At 45.2% G+C, this 18194-nt stretch overlaps 2 protein-coding genes across 6 annotated transcripts in view; one reads left to right on the top strand and one right to left on the bottom strand.

Moving 5' to 3' along the window:
• Positions 1-18194, top strand: part of TPGS2 (tubulin polyglutamylase complex subunit 2) — a 47523-nt gene that overhangs the window by 20621 nt on the left and 8708 nt on the right. Inside the window, exons 6-8 of one of the 4 annotated variants that reach the window (XM_052670681.1) lie at positions 1232-1392; positions 3268-3521; positions 6754-6859. In XM_052670681.1, the coding sequence (XP_052526641.1) occupies positions 1232-1392; positions 3268-3510 (404 nt within the window). In that variant the 3' untranslated portion in view covers positions 3511-3521; positions 6754-6859. Of the gene's footprint in view, positions 1-1231; positions 1393-1628; positions 4984-6753; positions 6860-18194 lie in introns of those variants that run through there. The other 3 variants (XM_052670682.1, XM_052670680.1, XM_052670683.1) reach the window with 3 other exon arrangements.
• On the bottom strand, positions 4803-17419 carry LOC128074643 (aquaporin-7-like). Of its 2 annotated transcripts, none has more exons than XM_052670686.1 (7): positions 17069-17419; positions 14691-14819; positions 11949-12075; positions 9611-9748; positions 8757-8875; positions 7530-7747; positions 4803-6859 (listed from the first exon to the last, which is right to left on the bottom strand). In XM_052670686.1, the coding sequence occupies exons 2-7, from the start codon at positions 14778-14780 to the stop codon at positions 6700-6702; spliced, it is 852 nt and encodes a 283-aa protein (XP_052526646.1). In that variant the 5' UTR covers positions 14781-14819; positions 17069-17419; the 3' UTR covers positions 4803-6699. The 2 variants fall into 2 exon arrangements, with proteins under 2 accessions (XP_052526646.1, XP_052526647.1); XM_052670687.1 differs by having other exon boundaries at positions 17083-17419.

The following is an 18194-nucleotide window of genomic DNA, read 5'->3' as shown; positions in this document are numbered from 1 at the left end:
CTCACATATAACCGACAGACAATTATGTTGAAGTAAAGCAGTGAGCTAGACTTTCAGCTGCTAACATATGTCTGGTGACTTACATGTCTTACAACAATTCGCTTATGTTTTAATAAGAAACATAAAGTCCTTAGTAGCAAAAGATGGATGACAAAAAAGTCCTCATCTCAGTCAGGCCAATTTAGACTGTTTCAGTCTCCTTGAATGTGCATGCAGACCTCTCAGGTAGGTCAAAATTTGCTGGGGAGAGGTTGAAAGGCAGAACAAAAGACATGAGATGAGCTGTGCTTACTAAAGCATACCAGAAAAGTTGCTTTCAATCAGGGATCAGTGGAACATGCAGGTCTCTTATAAAGTAGCTGTCATCTGTCAAAGTGCACAGGTCAGTAGGTGTTTGTGTACGTGCATGTACACCGTGGGATTATGCAATTGTGGTACACCTGTTCCTGAGAAAAGCCTTTGTTTGTTATCTTGTGTTTTTAATTGGATATGACTTTAACTTCCAGGGCAGAAACTTACTGCTTGTCATCTGGCTTTCAGTGGTAGTGATTTCAGTCCATGCAATGGATAACCTGAACAAGGGAAAGGAGTGTTGTTTACCGCTGCTGATGTCAGCGTAGGAGACTGTGTTTAATTGACAGCATTCAGTCTCCATTTTCCAAGTAGAATCACTTATTTTTATACTGGTAATCTGATGGTGGTTTCTTCAAAGGTTGTTGCCACCAGAGAAATGTTTAATCACTGTTTTGAGATTTTGCAAAATGTTTTTTTGTTGGCAGAATACACTGTCCCATGAGTTATGGACTTTACACAGTAATCTAGATGACCAACAGCTGAGTTAGTTGTTTATATTTTGTGGGGCAGATAAATGTTGGCCATGATAATGCCTTAAAATTAAATTACAAAGTTGCTGTTGTCTGAAGATGTTCAATAAGAGTGTCAGTCCCAGGCTAGATAGAAATAGGATTGCATAGGTTTTACAGTGGGGAAAGTGATTGTAATGGCTATTGTGTGATCCTGGGAGAGAAATCAGGATTTCTTCAGACATCAAGCTCTTATCCATTAAACCACTCTCCTGTGGATAATCATCTGTGTTAGTCAGGGATGCTAGGTTTTAGAAGGTGCAGCGTTTTCCAAAACTATGTTTTGTCTCCCACTTGACAGTGGGTCAGGGATTGATCTCGTATCGCTATAGAGCAACAATATGTAGTTTCTGCTTGTGTGGTTCTAGTTGTGTCCCCAGACACAGAGATATGGTTCCTAGACAGAGCTCTGTATTGGCATTTCCTCACCAAAACCTTCACAGCCTACTATCGCCTGCTCATCACTCACCTGGGTCTCCCACAGTGGCAGTATGCCTTCACCAGCTATGGAGTCAGCCCTCAAGCCAAGGTAAGACAGTAGAATCCAGCTTGTCAGCATTTTGTGTTAATTATAGATGGGAAAAATATCTTCCAACCTTTGACAGTCTGTAGGCTTAACTAGACCTTCCTACTGAGCCATGGTAGGGGCCATGAGCCCTTCCCTCCTATCACGTTAACAGTCATTTACATCAGTAAATTCACTAACATGGTGTTAATATACTTTTCTCACCTTAACTGATCTCTACCTTTCACCTCTTTTAACAGGTGTGGTAGCTAATTAAGTGCTTGCTTTCTGGACTTGGAGGCCAGCGTCCATTTCCATGACTGCTAGAGGAGATGTAAAGTCATTTGTCTAAGTGATATTTGTCTAGATCAGCTTTCTAGGCATAGCACCAAACAAGATCCCACTGCTAACTAGGTGGAGAGGGAAGTCCAGGCATACATTAGACAGAAGCCCAGAGGAGAACTATCAACTTCAGCCTAGCAAAGAATACCAATTCTTCTCCTGTCCTCATCAGTTGCAAAGGAATATCTTGATAAAAATAGTGCCTAGAAGAGTAATTTAAATGCCAGCAAACACAGAAGCACTCATAGGAGAACTCCAAGTACAGACAGTCCAGACCCTCTATACCATTAAAGTAGCCATCCTGTTCTGCCAGTATCCCTCTTAGAGGTTCCTGTTTATTCCTCTGTGCTTGACTGGGCCTTCAGCCTTAACTTAGCTTCTACCTTGTGTGAGCTGACACAGTGCATGCTGGCAAGGCCTGGCAGGTCTTGTTGAATATCCTGCACTTAACCTACACATGACATGTTGCCTGCCTCAGACCTGTGTGTGCACCGAAATTATTCGCTATAATCACTGTCGAATTCCCTTCTATCAGATTGTCCCCTTGCATTTCTGTTGTCTTCCCTGTCATACTGTGCACTACCGTGTGGCCAGGGCTGTGTGCATAGTATATTAGCATTTGTCTGTGCTCTGCCTTTTTTGTAGTTTTCTTGCTAGAATATTTCATTATATTCAGTGTATTCTCAAAACTTAGCGAAATTATTCATATACTCTCTAATCATTTGCAGCCTTTGTTAGTTTAAATCCTCCTAATATGTTAACCATTATCGTTTGCAAAGGTCTTTAGGGATGGTATATTAAAGCCCTTTGCCATAAAGCAATATATGAACAGATTTCTATTTATATTTGGTATTGATTTGTTTATCTTCTTAAATAATTCAGTAAGGATGGTCTCAGATTTGTAATACTTTAACCCCTGCAGTTTTATTTCATGACTTCATCAATGGACAACTGATAGGAAAAGCACTGAGATGTAGGATCTTCAGGGCATAATTGTGGGGCATATGGGAACAAAAAAAAAATCTTGTGGTCACCTCTAAACATTAAATCAGGCTGAAGAGAAACAAACACAAAATCCCTTGTGTCAAGAGTTTAAAAAAAAAACCCATAATATCATATGTACCAAGAGAGTGAGGCAGGCTATCTTTTGAGAAGTGCAGCTAAAATTTATATTTCATAAGCACTTTTTCATTCCAGGTTTTTAATCTTTTCTGCTTCTCTGAGCCTAGATAAAAATGGCCTAGTTTCATCTCCTCCCTTTGCTTTTCCTCATATTATTTAAGTGTTATGATGATTAAGAGTTGCTCCTGATAGAAATTACACTGCAGGAAAAATAGTGTTAGGTTTGTTTCTGGTTCTCCTCTTCCTTGTCTGGAATGTGAGGCAGCTCCAGGGCTGTATCCCTATCAGAAGGGACTTTGCACAGTCCTGTAAATTGCAAATTGGTATGCAGATTATGATTAAAATCAGGGCACTAGGATGAGAAGAAACAGGCAGAAAATGTATAATTATAGTTTGATATTTAACTTACTTCTTCTCCATCATCCTGTCTTCCAGCAATGGTTTAACATGTATAAACCCATAACAATAAACACAACTCTTCTCTCTGAAGAAGCTGATTCCTTTGTAAACAAGCTGGACCCCAATAAGGTATTTAAAAGCAAGAACAAAACTCCAGTGATGAAAAAGAAACAACCCTCCCAGCCAGCAGGTGTCCAAAAGAGCAACACTAACATGCCCTCCACCAAGACTTCCTCACTAGCTGGGAATTCTTCAAGGAAGCGAGACCCACAGATCTGACCCTGAAAAAAGTAAGAAGCTTTGATGTTTTCTGATGCAAATCTCAGTGGTTCCAACGAGCTCCACTTGTGTGAATAGGATGCAAGATTTGCATGAAATATAACCATAGAATCACAGAATCATAGAGTACCCCAAGTTGGAAGGATCATCAACTCCAGCACGTGGTTCTACACAGGACCACCCAAAACTCAGCCGTATTGATGATGACACTTCTTGAGCTTCGTCAAGCTTAGTGCCATGACCACTACCCTGGGGAGCCTGTTCCATGCTCCCCACCTTCTGGTGAAGAACCTTTTCTTAACAGCCACCTGCCCCTCCCCTCACACAGCTCCATGCCGTTCCCTCAGGCCCCATTGCTGTCACACAGAGCAGAGCTCGGTGCTGCTGTCCATTCCCTGTGAGGAGCTGCAAGCCATCAGGGCTCCCCTGAGCTCCTCTGCTCTGGACTGAACCAACCAAGGGACCTCAGCCACTCCTCACACACCTTGCCCTCTGGACCCTTCATGGAAGGGGTGTATTTGCAGGCAACTTGGATAACAAACCTTGAGGCATTGATTGATTCCGTCCTGCTTGCAGTATGTACTTTTCAGAGGGCATGAAGAAGCCCTTGATGTCACTGCTCTGTAGAGAACCTGTTATTCCTGTATAACTACAGCAGTGAAATGAAAGTAAACTTAAAGTCACTGTTACTTTAATAGATCATTCATGCTGAATTACGGAGTATATTTCTATCATTTCCTTTCAAAGTAAAGTGTCCTGACCTTGCATGCTATGGGAGCAGGCTGGAACCCACAGAACAAAGAAATATCTTCCACTTCAGACAGATTCGAACTCTACATTTCCTGTGCTCCTTCCCACTTCTGCTCTGATTCACACTGAGGAGGAGCCCAGGGCTTCCATGTCTCTGTGTTTGCCTAGAGACACTTGCTCTACAGTCCAGACCACTTCTTAGACTTTGTACCATTTCTTTTCAGACAGTGATGTCTGTATGATGTCCTTTCCAATTAGCCTGCCAGCAATCAGAACCTGCAAGGTCCTTCATTGTCTCCACTTTCTCCTTTTGTGGGAAATGCTGAGCTAGGGCAGCAGAGTCCTGTCAGCCACGAGGACCCCTTGGTTTTCTGTACTGGATGTTTTCAGGGTAGAACTGCACTTTAGCACACTGATTTCTGATGTTCAGTTGCATCCATTTCCATTACTTTTATGTGCCAGTTTGTCCATATGCTGAAGCCACCTGGTAGCATGTTTTATGTCTAAGCAGGGAAATAAAAGTCACCATCTCCAAATAAGAGTTGATTATTTAAATAACAGCATTTTTATTTATGAAATGCTCACATAATTACATAAGACCAACCTACCTCACAGGGATGTTGTGAGTCTTTTGCAAGTGTTTGTATGGTCTTCAGGAAGATGAAGCCACCCTGTTAAATGCTTAATAGTATTTTAATAAAGATTTAAATATTTTCCTCCAAAGTCATTGGATATTTGAAATACCTTTGGGAGCGCATGCAGAAGGATGTACAGTAACAGTAGGGTGCAGGCTGGATTTTTTGTTGTTGTTGTTTTAGTGCACCAGAGAGACTTTCACTGAGAAGGGATAAGTTACACATCTTTTAAGCTGATACCACCCTGAGCTGCATAGATGAAAAGCTGTGTGACAGCTTTTCTACTTCCATCCTATGTTCTCTGGTCAGGATTTCTGCAGTCAGCATCTCTGGCTCTGATACACTTTGCTGGCTTCTAGCACTTACTGCAGCCCACCTTTAATGGAGATTGCTGACAGAAACCACAGGAGTTGCCTGACATCTATCCTCTACCACCCCCTACATAAGAAAATCCTCTTGTACTCTTTTGCCCTCTTAAGCTGAGGTGCATCTTGTGCCCAGAGTAGCTGCTCTACTAATAAATGGTGAAATCTAATGAGGAAACAGATATGGTACCTACCATCTAATCCTATGCCACAGTAATACAGCAGTAATCCTTTTGGTATTGTGATGTGAATGGCTGTTAAAGCCAGTAAATGCCAGTTTCTGAAATTCTGTGTGACAGTGATGATGAACAGTGCAGAGCCATGTATTGTGTCTCTGTACGTCCAGCCCTTGTACCACAATCATATTCCTGACATAAAGCATCTCCTAGAAGAAGTTTGCCTTATCACCCAGTGCAGAGATAGGCTGATACTGCTGATGGTGTCATACTTTTGGTCCAGTGGTGCTACAGATCTGCAAGTCTACTGCTTGCCCATTTCCTCATTCAGACGTATGTTGCAGAATTGATGCAGGAGTACAGTGGTGTATTCCCATGTTTCTCTAACAATCAAAGTGGAGAATCAAGTTTTTTTGACATTTGGATATGCTGCCACAGAAGTTGTCTGAATCCTCTCATAAGGTTGTAGTTAAAGTCTAATCCATCAGTTGCAATGCATGCGGCTCCATCACACCTGCATAGTGCAAAACATCTAGCCTATTCCAGTGAGGTTATGTTCAGTGAGGAAAACTCTCCAAACTAGTTCTTAATGGGACTGTCCTTGCTCTTCTCTACAGACATTCCAGCCCAGGTTGAAGAGGCCTTTGGCAGCCTGATTTGTTGGTTGGCAAGTCTGCCCATTGCCCTCTGCAGGCGGCTGGAACTAGATGATCTTCAAGGTCCCCTCCAACCTGATTCTCTGTGCTCTGACAAACTGGATAGCAGTTAAGGTGGCAGGTTAGCGAATGGAAAAAAATCTGAGCCTCTGATTCATCAGTGTAATAGCTACAATTTTTTAGCAGAGTATTCCAGATCAAAACTTCTTTGTTTCTGCAACAGTGTAGGTATTCCCCGATTTTCATTTGACTGATTTTTATTCCAGCCGTGTTGAATCTTACATGTGATTGCAACTAACTTACAGGCGACTGGACTTTTGCATCTCCAGAATGTGATTTTTGGGAGCAGATTTTTACTCAGAAAGATTGAATAATTTCTTCAGTTCATAAACAGGTCTTGACCTTCCCAGGTCTGCCCAGTGTCTTAGAGACCCTGTTTGTCTGGTTAAGCAGGACAGATTTATATTAAGCTACTCTCTCATTTATTCACTTGCAAGGTGAGAAAAGCATGCACTTCAGCAATGCCATTGCACATGCCCTTACCCACTTGATTAGTCTTCAGCTGTCAATGCACATGTCCACCCAGGATTTGCTGTCAGGATGGCCATCACAATGTGGCACTTTCAATGATTGTCTGTCCTTTTTCATTTCCATGCTCTAGGACAGGTTGATTGTGAATATCAATTAAGAGTTTGTAGATTAAACCACCAGCAAGACTTCCCAGTGTCGGAGCTACAAGTGGCACCCACCACCAATAATTTCCAGCCCTAAAATGAAACACAGAAGAGGCATCCAGTGAGCCACACAGAAACTGCTGCCACGCTGCTTTGAGGTGAGCTGAGTGCTAGGGCTGAGCTTTGTGAGCAGAGGTGTCTGGTGCCATTTCACACTCTCAACTGTCCAGATGGCTTAGATAAACTCTGGATCCGTCAGTCTAGTAGCTGGAAGGAAGGTAACTTTTGCTTTTGGCCTGGGAAACTGGCTCAGCATGGTCTTCGTGAAAATGAGCAGCTGAGACAGGACAGAGACTCTACTAATGCCTTCACCATGGAAAAAGCTGTGGTGTGAAGCCATCTTAGTAGATTCTGGAAAGTAGAGTAGATACAGACATCTAAATTTAGGAAAGCAATTCAGCACTCCAGCTTCAAGTGCTTGCTTTCTGGTGAGCCAAATCACAGTCTCTCCAGTCACTGCAATGACAGCTCAATCTCTAGCTAAGAGGTGAATTGTTCCTGGTTTCTAAACTGGGACATCCAAATGTCAAGGTGGATCCTATACTGGAGAACTGCATATCCCAGATTTTGTGAACAGGATGCATGGGGCTTCTCTGTGCACAATATTTGCTTTCTGTAAAGGAGTACGCAGGCTCCATGACCACGTTATCTTGGGCATTTCTCATTCCCAGAGAGCTGTACAGTGTGAAACCAGGTCACTCACGTGAAGACATCCATTCCCCAGCCAGCAATTGCTGTGAAGATTCTCGGCGGCAGGTCTCGGGAGGGGTTTATGGCGTAGCCTGTGTTCATTCCCATCCCCATACCGATGCCCAGAACCAGGATACCCGTGAGCAGAGCCTGTGTGCCTTTCAGGGCTCCATTATTTTTCTCATCATGGATGACCAAAATGCCCAAGAACAACATCACCGTCGCCATAAACTGCAGGAGTAGTAAAGGGAAAACAGGTGAGGGGGGAGAGCAGCAAAGGCAGGAGGATCCCACTCAGCAAAGAGAGACTTCCCAGGCTGTCTGAGCAGGTGGGATGATAAGTCATAAGGGGCCCTAATGTTATTCCTTCCTTATAAGTGACTCTAAAAAGAGACAAGTCATTTCCCAATGAAAATGTGTCCACATCAACAACAAAAATATTCTAGAACTGACACAAGCTTCTCAGAACTGTCAGCACCCTCCATCTTTCAAGTTAGGTGCAGAGGTTATTTAAAGTACTTTTTGTTCAACAGACACAGAGCCATAACAAACAAATCACGAGACAAATCTCATCATTCCTGGCAAGACTGATGGATTATATAGCTTGCTGCATCCACCCTGTTAAGAGTGAAGGTAGATAATGGATTCTTATCTGGGAAACAGAATATCGTGTCTGTGACAACACACTGTAGGCAATCATAGATCTGCAGTGCCTAGGACATCAGTGACAGTTGTTTGTATAGAGATGATGACTCCTGTCTCTATCTGCTTCAGAAAATGTCCCTGGAGGACCTTGGACTTGGAGCTTGCAGAGATACTACTAGAGCAGGAACCCTGTAGCTCTTGGTAGCATGTTTTCATTTTCACTTGGTTTCTTGTGTAGCAAGATAACCACACAATCACAGGAGACAGAGCAGTCAGATGGTTATATGCAGGATCTCCAGCTCTCACCATCCTCCTGACTATCCAGGCACAGCATCCTCAGCTCAGAAACAAAAGAAGAAGCCTGGTGATCCCTTGACCCTGACAGTTTACCCCCCTGACCTCATCATTCTGTACTCTTTCTCAGCTCTCAAGAAGCTTTGGACGCTACCAGTCAGCATCTGCCTGGATGGTGGGCTGCTTGTAGCTTAGATGGTGACAGTGTATGCACATGTAGAACTGAGTCCCTTGCCCAGACCTGCTCTAGGACCTACTACCACCCAACTTTTCCCAACACACCACAGCCATCCCCACTGACCTCTGAGAAAAAGCTCCCGGATAAGGACATATAGGGAGAAGGGTAAGTGGAGAAGATCGATGCTGTGCCAGTTGGTCCTGTCACTGTAAAATTCCCCTTGGTATAGTCATACAGTGTTTCTAGGAGAGATGAGAATTACAGGAGTAAGGACAGTGGCCAGTACAGAGTTCATCACACATGGCATATTCACAAGTTCACCCACTGCAGTCAGCAAAGACACAAAGAGAGTCAATGAGAGATAGATAGGATGGAATCAACACATCCCTTGAAGGACACAATCTCTGTGATATCTATCATCACAGACTTTAGCTTGCAGCTGCTTCTTTATGCAGTCCAACTCCCTGTCCCTGCTCAGAGACATGGGACTGGATGCTCTGGGTGCACTGAGTGGCCTCCATTTCCCCCACTTCTCAGAAAGTGAGGCATGCTGGAGCCTTCCAGTGTTGGGTCCTCTACTCATAAACATGAGTTGCTGTCGTATTTTACACAGACCAGAGCTCTAGCTGTAGCTGATTCTTGATAACATAACTAACAGAAGCCTTTGTAGGCCTTTTGCTGACAAAACGTGTGTTTTTAATCTTTTTCTTAATACATAATTTTTTTACAAAATTACCAGGCTTTGGCAGTGGGAATGCCCTATGCAAAAGGAGAGGTGTTCTCCAGGAATATCCTTCCAGAGATATCTGGGCCTTGCCCTAGCTTTGAGCCATAAATTGAGCCATAAATGTCTGGCCAATGATCTAAGAAGTCATGACATCACACTGGGTGCTGTGACAAAAAACATTTTTGATGAACTGTGAGTTGAGATTGAAAAAGTACCCACAGTAACTCCTGTGATACAGACATAACCATACCGTAGTAGAGTCCAAAGACAGTGGCTGCTGCCAGAAAGGAGCCCAGGAACTGGCCAAGCAGATAAGCTGGAAGCTTTCTCCAGGGGAGGTTTCCAAAAATGCAATGTGTGAGTGTGATGGCAGCATTCAGATGAGCTCCTGCAAAACCACAAAGAAGAGATACATTGGCCCTGTTGCTCCTAATTTGGAGCATGCCCCATACCTGACATCCCAGAGCTTGCTCCAAAACAGCAAGCACCAAGACTCTACCAGGGCAGGGTCTCCCTCCTATATAAATGCAAAACTGACTCCTTTCCTTTGGCAGCTGAGAGATGCAGGGAGGGAGTCCTTAGAGTCCTTTCTTTTGGAGTTAGACATCCACAGATTGCATCCAGAGAGTCAGTCATCTCACCTGTCAAAGGCAGCTTTCTTGGTTCTCTCCTACAGGAACATCCTTGGTTCAACTTAAAGAGATCCCAAACCTTAGAGTCATCACCCCCAGGCTATAGGTAGGTGAGCTGTACTGTATCTCAAACCATGAAAAAAAAGCCTTCTGAAAACATCTGAAAATGTCTGATCCTGACAGAGCAGATCTCTCCAGCTCATGTGGAGCTGTGGGCCAATAACACATTTGGCAGCAAGGTAATGAGGCAGTGGGGAAACAAACCGCAGAATTGATCACATTTGCAAAGCAAATTCTGCATGAGGTTGTCAGCAGGGACTTACATCTCAAAATCATTGCAGCAAGAAGTGAATAGAATGATCAGTTTTGTGGACCATGGTTACAGCCATGGGTCTGAAGCAGACACTGTCCTTCCGTTGTAGGGGACCGGACTGCATTTCCTTACGACTTCCAACATTTAGCTTTCTCCTCCCACGGATTTGGAAAGGGGTAAGATCCAGACTAACACCACATCATCAAAATGCAGGACGGAGTGAGGTAAAGTGCATTACCACCTGCTGCCATCCCACAGCTGCAAGAGAAATTGGGGGAGATCTCTTTTCCTTCAAACTTCTCTGGTCCTCTATGTGGATGACCAGCCACTTCAGGGGTCACAAGAAGCATCTTGTGATATAAATGAAGCCAACTTGCAATGTCAAGGAGCCCTTACTGGCCCCGGAGCTAACCTTCTTCTGGCTGATCTGAGACCTCTCCTCCTTTGCTTAGCTCACTTCTCCCAGTGTGTCTCCACAGCTTCTTAGGGAGACTTAAAGTTGACTCTCTGCACAGAAAAAAGATTTCTTTCAAAGCTGTCCCTAGTCTTAGACACCTCTGTGTCCTTGGACACCTCTGTGATCCAGAGTTCAAGAACAAAGACTTCCTTGCCTTAATTTTCTGCCCACTAGAGCCCTTAATCACTTAACTTGGTGCAAATGAATGCAGAAATTGCACAAGTCAAAGGTAATGCTCTGTCATGTGAGAGATATCACCCTATGGCCCCGAAACACCACTTCCTGAAACACCACCCCCTGAGTTTGCAGGGGGGTGTCTAGTGTGGGTGATAAGGAGAAAATTTCCATACTATTCCTTGTTGCAACATCAACAATAAGCTTTCACTTACAATAAATGATTTACTTCCCCATGGGTCATGTTGGCAGCTTCCAGATCTCCTTATCTCTCGGGCCACGTTCTGATGGCATAACCCAAGTGCCTAACATGGGCACTGCTGAAACGTGACTCTGCTGACTGCAAGGGAGGGGATGGCTGCATCTCTGCCATTCTCCTGCCCCACTTGCCTCTGCCCATCCTCACTGGTGAGCAGGAAGTCCCAAGAATACCCAACACATGTCCTGCCCTGCTTTGGCAGAGCCCTGAGGGAACAATGGGCCTTAATTCCTCTCGCGAATAATGTGGGAACAACTTTCTCTGCAGTGCTCCTCCTCTTCAACCCCAGAACACTCTGGGTGCTTGGCTGCCCTGCCCTGTTTAATCTTCAAACCGGGCAGCCCTGTAATCCTGGCTCTGACAGCCAAGTTTTGCAGAAGAGCTGCAGGAGCCTCACCTGGATCATCATCCCATCTCTCCAAGCCTGTGGAGCGCGTGTGGAGTCAGCAGACTGTCAGTACACAAGGACTGCCCTTCCCCTGCTGCTCTTGACCTGGCTGCGCATTGTGACCCCCTCGGTGCCGCCTCTCCACCAAGATCCTGGCTGTGATCATTGGATCACGAGGCTGACCCCGTGACAGCTACGGTTCATCACACCTGTTCTGCTCTTCTCTGAGGCTGAAGGATTGAATTTTTTGCAGGAGAGGCCAGAGCTCCACCATGCTGTGTCATCAATTACTGCTCTGCAAGCACTCCTGCTGCCCCTGGCACCGGGGCCTTTAGAGACATAGAGATTATGCTCAAGTGTCTTACCAGAGATGCCTCCAGCTGCATGGATCCCCATGGTGACCCCAATGCCAAATCCCAAATTGATGCTCAGGTACTGCCCGAATTCTCCTTTTCCTAATACAACTTGTGCCACACAGGATAAGCCCAAGACCTAGTGCATAGAAAATAAAGGGAAAGGGGTGTTAAAGTAATGTTATTGCCGTAGTGGATTGGGTGTCCTTGTAGCTTTTTCTGCAATACCGATTATCCTTCAAAAATGGGAAGAATTTAAGGTGCCCATGGTCAGATCAAGTGAAAATGACCCCTTCTCTCCAAAAACTGAGCAGGAGATTGGGTACTCCTTACTGCTGCATATTCCATCATACCAAAGCAGATGCTCTGGTCTTAATTTGGTATCAGGACCCAGATATAGCGTCTATGATGCACACATGGTGGCAAACTGTGCTTGCAGCACAAGGGATATGAGCCTGGGGACCTTCACCACAGCCACCCCAGAACATGGCCCCTGCCATATGGACAGAGGGTGGGCAAGTTCTTGTCATCTTTCCTTTCCTGGTGTGCAGTTTATTGACCAAAAAGAGTAGTTCAGGAAACACACAGCTGTTTGCCAAACTCAACTCTAATTTTGGTAACCTGTTTCAGCCAAAATCTAGGACATTAATTCCAGTTGAAGTTTTTGACACAAATACTGCTCAGTTTGAAAACAACTAGTTCCAATATTTTTGTAGTGACTAAAAGGAAACTGGAAAAGAAATGAAAAAGAAATGCAAACACTCTCCAGCAGGAAAGGACATATTAAGAAATTGCTCTGGCCTTAGGATAAATTCTGTTTCACTCATTCATTGAGGTTGGAAAAATCAATTCTTGCACAGTTCTAATATTCAAATCTGGAGAAAGACAAAGCTTCTCTTGAGGTCTCTGCATCTGCAACCTCTCAGAACTTTGAAAGCATGCCCTGTACCATCTAACTTCTGCTCTGTCCTGTCCTGCTTTGATCTGAATCTTTACTGACTGCCGTGCATGGATTCAAATTTTATCTCATGTGTCTGCTCTTCCTTTCAGACATCTCCCAAATCTGCTGCCTCCCAGAAACTCTGCTCTTATCTTTCTTGTATACACAGACCACGCTGTGTTCTGCATGAAGCTGCAGCCTCAGTGTTGGACCTTCTCTCAGCCTGCCTCAGCAAAACCCCAAAATGTAGTATCCTTAATGTCCCTCAGCAACTGCAAAATCATTACAAAAACTCTGCCAACCCATTTCTAAGTTTTTCCAAAACCAGATCTGGAAGCCAAATGCACAAAGCTCTGTTTTGGCAGGATGGTATGCAGTCAAGGAGGGCAAGGTGGGAGCCCTGGCTATTAGAGCTCAACAACACTACCCTGGGAAAAAAATAAACAAATAAAAGCACAGGACAGAGAACCTCTGGTCACCTGTTCTCATAGACACAAAGTGGGAGTTTTTCCTGCCTCTCCATTCTTCATGCCATTTACTCCCTGTGTTGTTCCCTCCTTTAGGAAAATCACTTGTTCACTAAAAGAGTCCTTGTCTGTATACCATCCTCCCAACAAAATCCAGCCAGGAGTCCAAGGGATGCAACCAGCACATTTCCAGCTGCAATGAGGGCCCTGGAGTTGCTGAAGGGTCAGATGCTGGATGCTGCATTCAGATGCTGGATGCTGCTTGTCACCAGTCCTTGATGGGGACAGTGTGCAGTATCCCTCCTCCTGCTCTGTTCCCTTATGGGGCTCAGTGAGGAAAGAGCTAGCACTGGTTGAAAGCTCCAAAATCTCCCTTGGACTGTCCTAGTGCAAGTGATACTTTCCTCCCTACACTGAATGCCCTGGCAGGGTCCCTCAGACTTATTCTTTATGACCAGGGGTGTCCAGCCATCAAAAAAAAAGAAAGGGAGTGGAAAGGCAAATGGTTTGTTCAGCTCAGCTGGCCAGTCACAGGAGTCTGTAGTCTAACTTCCAATGTGTGTAAAACTACCTGTGTGGCAGGAGTGAACTTCAAGGGGCAGGACATGCAGTAAGATGTGATGAGAAGAAAGCATCCTTTGCACACACAGTTGTTGCCAATGGAAACAAGAAATGACATCTGTAAGGACAGGTGTGTCTGAGGGCCCCCATGCTCACACTAACCTTATCTGTCTCCTGTGCAAATGTCCTGAAGCATGAGATGTTTGGATTATCCCTCATCCTCCATCTGGCCCAAAGTGCTGCTTTCAAACTAGAAGTGCTACAGGTGAAGCACAGGTGGGTAAATCAGCACCAGGCCTTTGCAGAGAGGGGATCTTGTTCTGCTGTGTTGTTCCAGTGTACAAAGGTTCTAAACTTGGTAAGCACGTCACTGCTAACAGAGATCAATTCTGACTGCAAAGCCTTACCCCTGCCTTCCTCACCCTCTTCCCCTCTGCACCTCCAAGCAGCCCAAAAGCTCAAAACCACTTTTTTGGTGTGCAACAAATGCCTCAAGCAAAAGCAGAGTTTCTGTATGGTTTGGGATAAGCACCATCCATTTGCCAGCATGTAACAACTATAAGCAGAACCCTGGCTGCAGGCCACATGCTGCAGGCCACCCCATCCTTTCCAGCATGGTTTAAAGAAAAGCATCAGCATCATCTGCAGCACCAGCAGAGAGTAATAGCCTGTTGCTGAGCAGCCCTGAGGATGTGATAGGAAGTATCAGGTCTTACAGCTTTCTGCTGCAAATGCTGCCCTCACTCATGCTGCACAAACACACATCTGGGCACACCTGCTCCTTACCATCAGCACGTACATCCCCAGTGCTTCTGCCAGCAGCTCCCTGACGGAGCTGCTATGGATTGTCAGCATCTTCTGAATCTTCTCCAGCATTTTTCTGTCTGGATCCAGCCTGCAGCTGTACAGAAGGTCCTGTTGAGACAGCACAGCTCATTGCACTGAGCTGTTACCCTTTGAAACTTGGCACCCTCCCTTCACCCCAGACACCTTCATTCATTTGGTTAAAGATGAACAAGCCAATAAAGTAGCTGCAAGCTTCAAAGCTTCCACACACAAACACCATCCTTTTAAAACTAGATGGTGAGCATGCATTGTTTCTGCCAGCAGAGTGCTGCAATCTCTTGAGTCTCTGCCCATCTTCCAAGTAGTGGAGGTGTAGATTGGTGTGCTCCTAAGGCCAATCTCTTTCTCCATAGCCTTACAATCATAGAGTCAAAGAATCACCACACTTGGGAAAGACCTGTAGGGTCATACAGTCCAACCGTCTGCCTGCCACGAATATTTCCCCACTGCACCATGTCCCATAGTACAACATCTAAACGTTTCTTGAACACCTCCAGGGACAGTGCTGACCAGGAACTGCGGTGATGATTTGCACTATAACCCCCTAGCCAATGGTTTGGTGCCATTTTCCTTAACAGGATGGATTAGGTCCATTTGCTGGTGCTTGGCAGGGTGGCTTGATGCATGCCCAGCCTGCGGTGAGGATGCCTGGTGCTGATGTGCAGCTCTGCCTGTGTTTGGGCAAAGCACAACACCTTGGGTGTTGCGCCAGGTTGAACATTTGCTCTCCCTGTGCATACCCTGTGCTGTGCCTAACTTCTGGTTGGTTTTCTCCACTTTTCTCTTAACCTGCAGCTTCTCAGTGTCTTTCTGTAAGCTATGCTCCGGAAGAGCCAGAGGCAGCTGCCCTGATGGGGACACAGGGCTCAGCCCTCACTGTCCTCTCTGCAGTAACACACTGCAAAGGTTCATAATCTATTCTCTCCCTTGTAGGACTGAGCATCTGTAAGAAAGAACCTGGGAAGCTGCTTCTCCTCTCACCTCTGCAGGTCATTGGCTTGCAGCGGGGAAGGGTCCTATGTACTGGAGTAATGCCTGCAGATTTCACAGCATTTCTCAGATGGAAGAGGGTCAAGTCAGTTCATACCCACAGCCAGACCTGCAATTTCACTTCTGACTCCTGGATTGTTCTTCAAGCAGACTCCTTCCACTTATGTAGCAAGACAGCTGCTACATTTCTGAAAAGTTTTTCTCTTTTATTCAAGCCTTAACTATAGGCGTCTATATATTCTAATTCATGCTGAAAAATGAGGAAATGTTTTCTGGGAATGCTGGTCTCCCCTGGACTTGGACTGGTTATCAGAGAAAAAAAGCAAAAGTTTGGTGTAGTGATAGTATTTACAGCACTATCACTGAAACTACCAGCAAACCCATTAGAATTCCAGCATGCTTCTGGACTGGCATCACCAATCACAGTGGCACTGGATGTGCCTCTCACACTGCCTGCCCTCTTACACGATTCGTTCCACAAGATGGCATTGAGGCATTAATTTTTCACCTAAAAGTGTTCAGACGAGTTCCTCTGTCAGATGCTGAATATGCAAGAATGTTTTAGTTTTGTTTTGTTCTTTTGTTTGAATACATTTGCATACATCAAATGAAGGTAGTCTGCTAATGAAATGAAAATAATGAAACCTTTCTGCAAGTGCTATAGGGCAGAGTATCATCACACAAAACCAAAATGTGTGAAACTGGACCTGTCAGCCTCCACTTTACCATGAGCAGAGAAGAACAGCTCCAAAAGGCAGTCCATCCCCACCTAGAATAAGCATCTCAGGCCATATCTGTGAGTCTGACCAGCAGCTGGCATCCCTTGTTGTCCGTAGTGGGGACCCTGCAGAGGTGCACAGCACCAGGAGAGATGGGCTGCCCCAGCTATGTGCACCCAGCTGAGGTGACTTGGTGAGTCAGCCAAAGGCTGGGAGCAGATCTGCAGTCACCCAGCCTGGCTTGTTCATGTTTGCCTGACTTTACTCACCTGTGGGGCTGGCAAGGGGCTCTAGGGTCATCAAAAAGCCCCCTACCAGTATGAACACCACCTCTTCTCTTTCATGACCTGACTTGTCTCGTTTCAGCTGTAAGGACTTTTTGTCCCTACTTCTGGTGGAAGCCAGACCTTGATACCATGAACATTACAGTTTCTTCAAACTTCCAGCCAAATTCTCAAAATCATGTTCCAACCATGTTCACGCACTAGCATCAGCCCAACACAGTCATGAGTTAACTCTTCTTACAAGGTACCATCCTATAAGGTTTTCCTGTACGTTTTATCAGAACAGAATGCTCCCTCTCAGCTCCCTTCTGCTCCTGGTACTTACCTTGAGTCACTCACCTGTTCAAACTTCACTCAGCGTTGACTCTATGAAGATGTACAAAGTTTTCCATCATGCATTAAGCCATCACTTGCTAATGTAAATACATTTCCTTCCCTAGGGCAGGTACTCTTCCAGCACTAGTAATATAGATCTCAGTTTGGAAAGGAAAGTCTCAGCAGAGCATTTTGGTACAGCCAAAGGCCCACTTTTAGTACTGGTGTTGACACAAATCATGCTGAAAAGCCAGGATAAACACTCCCCTGGTTTGGATGAGTCCCCATAAACTCCAGAGCTGTCACACTTCCACAAGGAGAAACTCCTCTCACTTGGTTTGAAAGTGCACATTTCCTCTGTGCTCAGGAGCTCATTTATCTCTTAATTGTGCTAATCAGCAGCTGGAACGCTGCCAGTCAATTAGACCTGCTGGTGGAGTATTAACTTCTCCCCAGAGAATGAAAGGAGCCTGGCACATAGCACAACAGAGGAGCTCCCCACAGTGGATGAGAACATCTTACTACTCCACCAGACTAAGGGAAGGTGCCAGGATTAGCCCTGGCACCAAGACTTCTCCAGGCACCTTTAGGAATCAAGGCAGGAACACTAATACTACCTGAGCTGTGACAGCTACCTCTTGACATACCCTGAAGCACCGTCATTTTATGGTCTCCCATCTAATGTTTAGGGCTCCTCTCCTCCTCTGCAGATAGCAGACACTGAGACAGCTGGTATTGATCTCTCAGCAGATGGCTTTACTCTCCAAATATTAGCAGTGTTCCTACCTCCAGGACACCAGTCTCCATGGCCTTCCATGTAGCATCCACCTCCCACGCCATTACCCCTTGCCCCACAGCTGGATGAAGGTTCATCACCCGCACATGCCATCAGCACACCCATGCCTTCTGCACCAGGTGCACCAAGGAATGCCATAATCTCCAGAAAGGTCCTAAAGGGACTTTTCCAACCAGTTCCCCGTGAGGCACAGCCCACTTCCAACTCCTCCCCATTCATTGCTTTCCCCACTGCAGTTTGTGACTTCCACTCAAGGTGCAATCATTACCCAACAGGTCAGTGACACATGGCCTGTTTTCATTCTCATCATGGGCCCCTTTGTATAAAACTAGAACAAGTC

This window comes from Tympanuchus pallidicinctus, unplaced genomic scaffold, assembly GCF_026119805.1.
Source record: "Tympanuchus pallidicinctus isolate F22 unplaced genomic scaffold, pur_lepc_1.0 scaffold9, whole genome shotgun sequence".
Classification (NCBI taxonomy): domain Eukaryota; kingdom Metazoa; phylum Chordata; class Aves; order Galliformes; family Phasianidae; genus Tympanuchus; species Tympanuchus pallidicinctus.
This window is presented reverse-complemented; position numbering and strand designations above follow the sequence as displayed.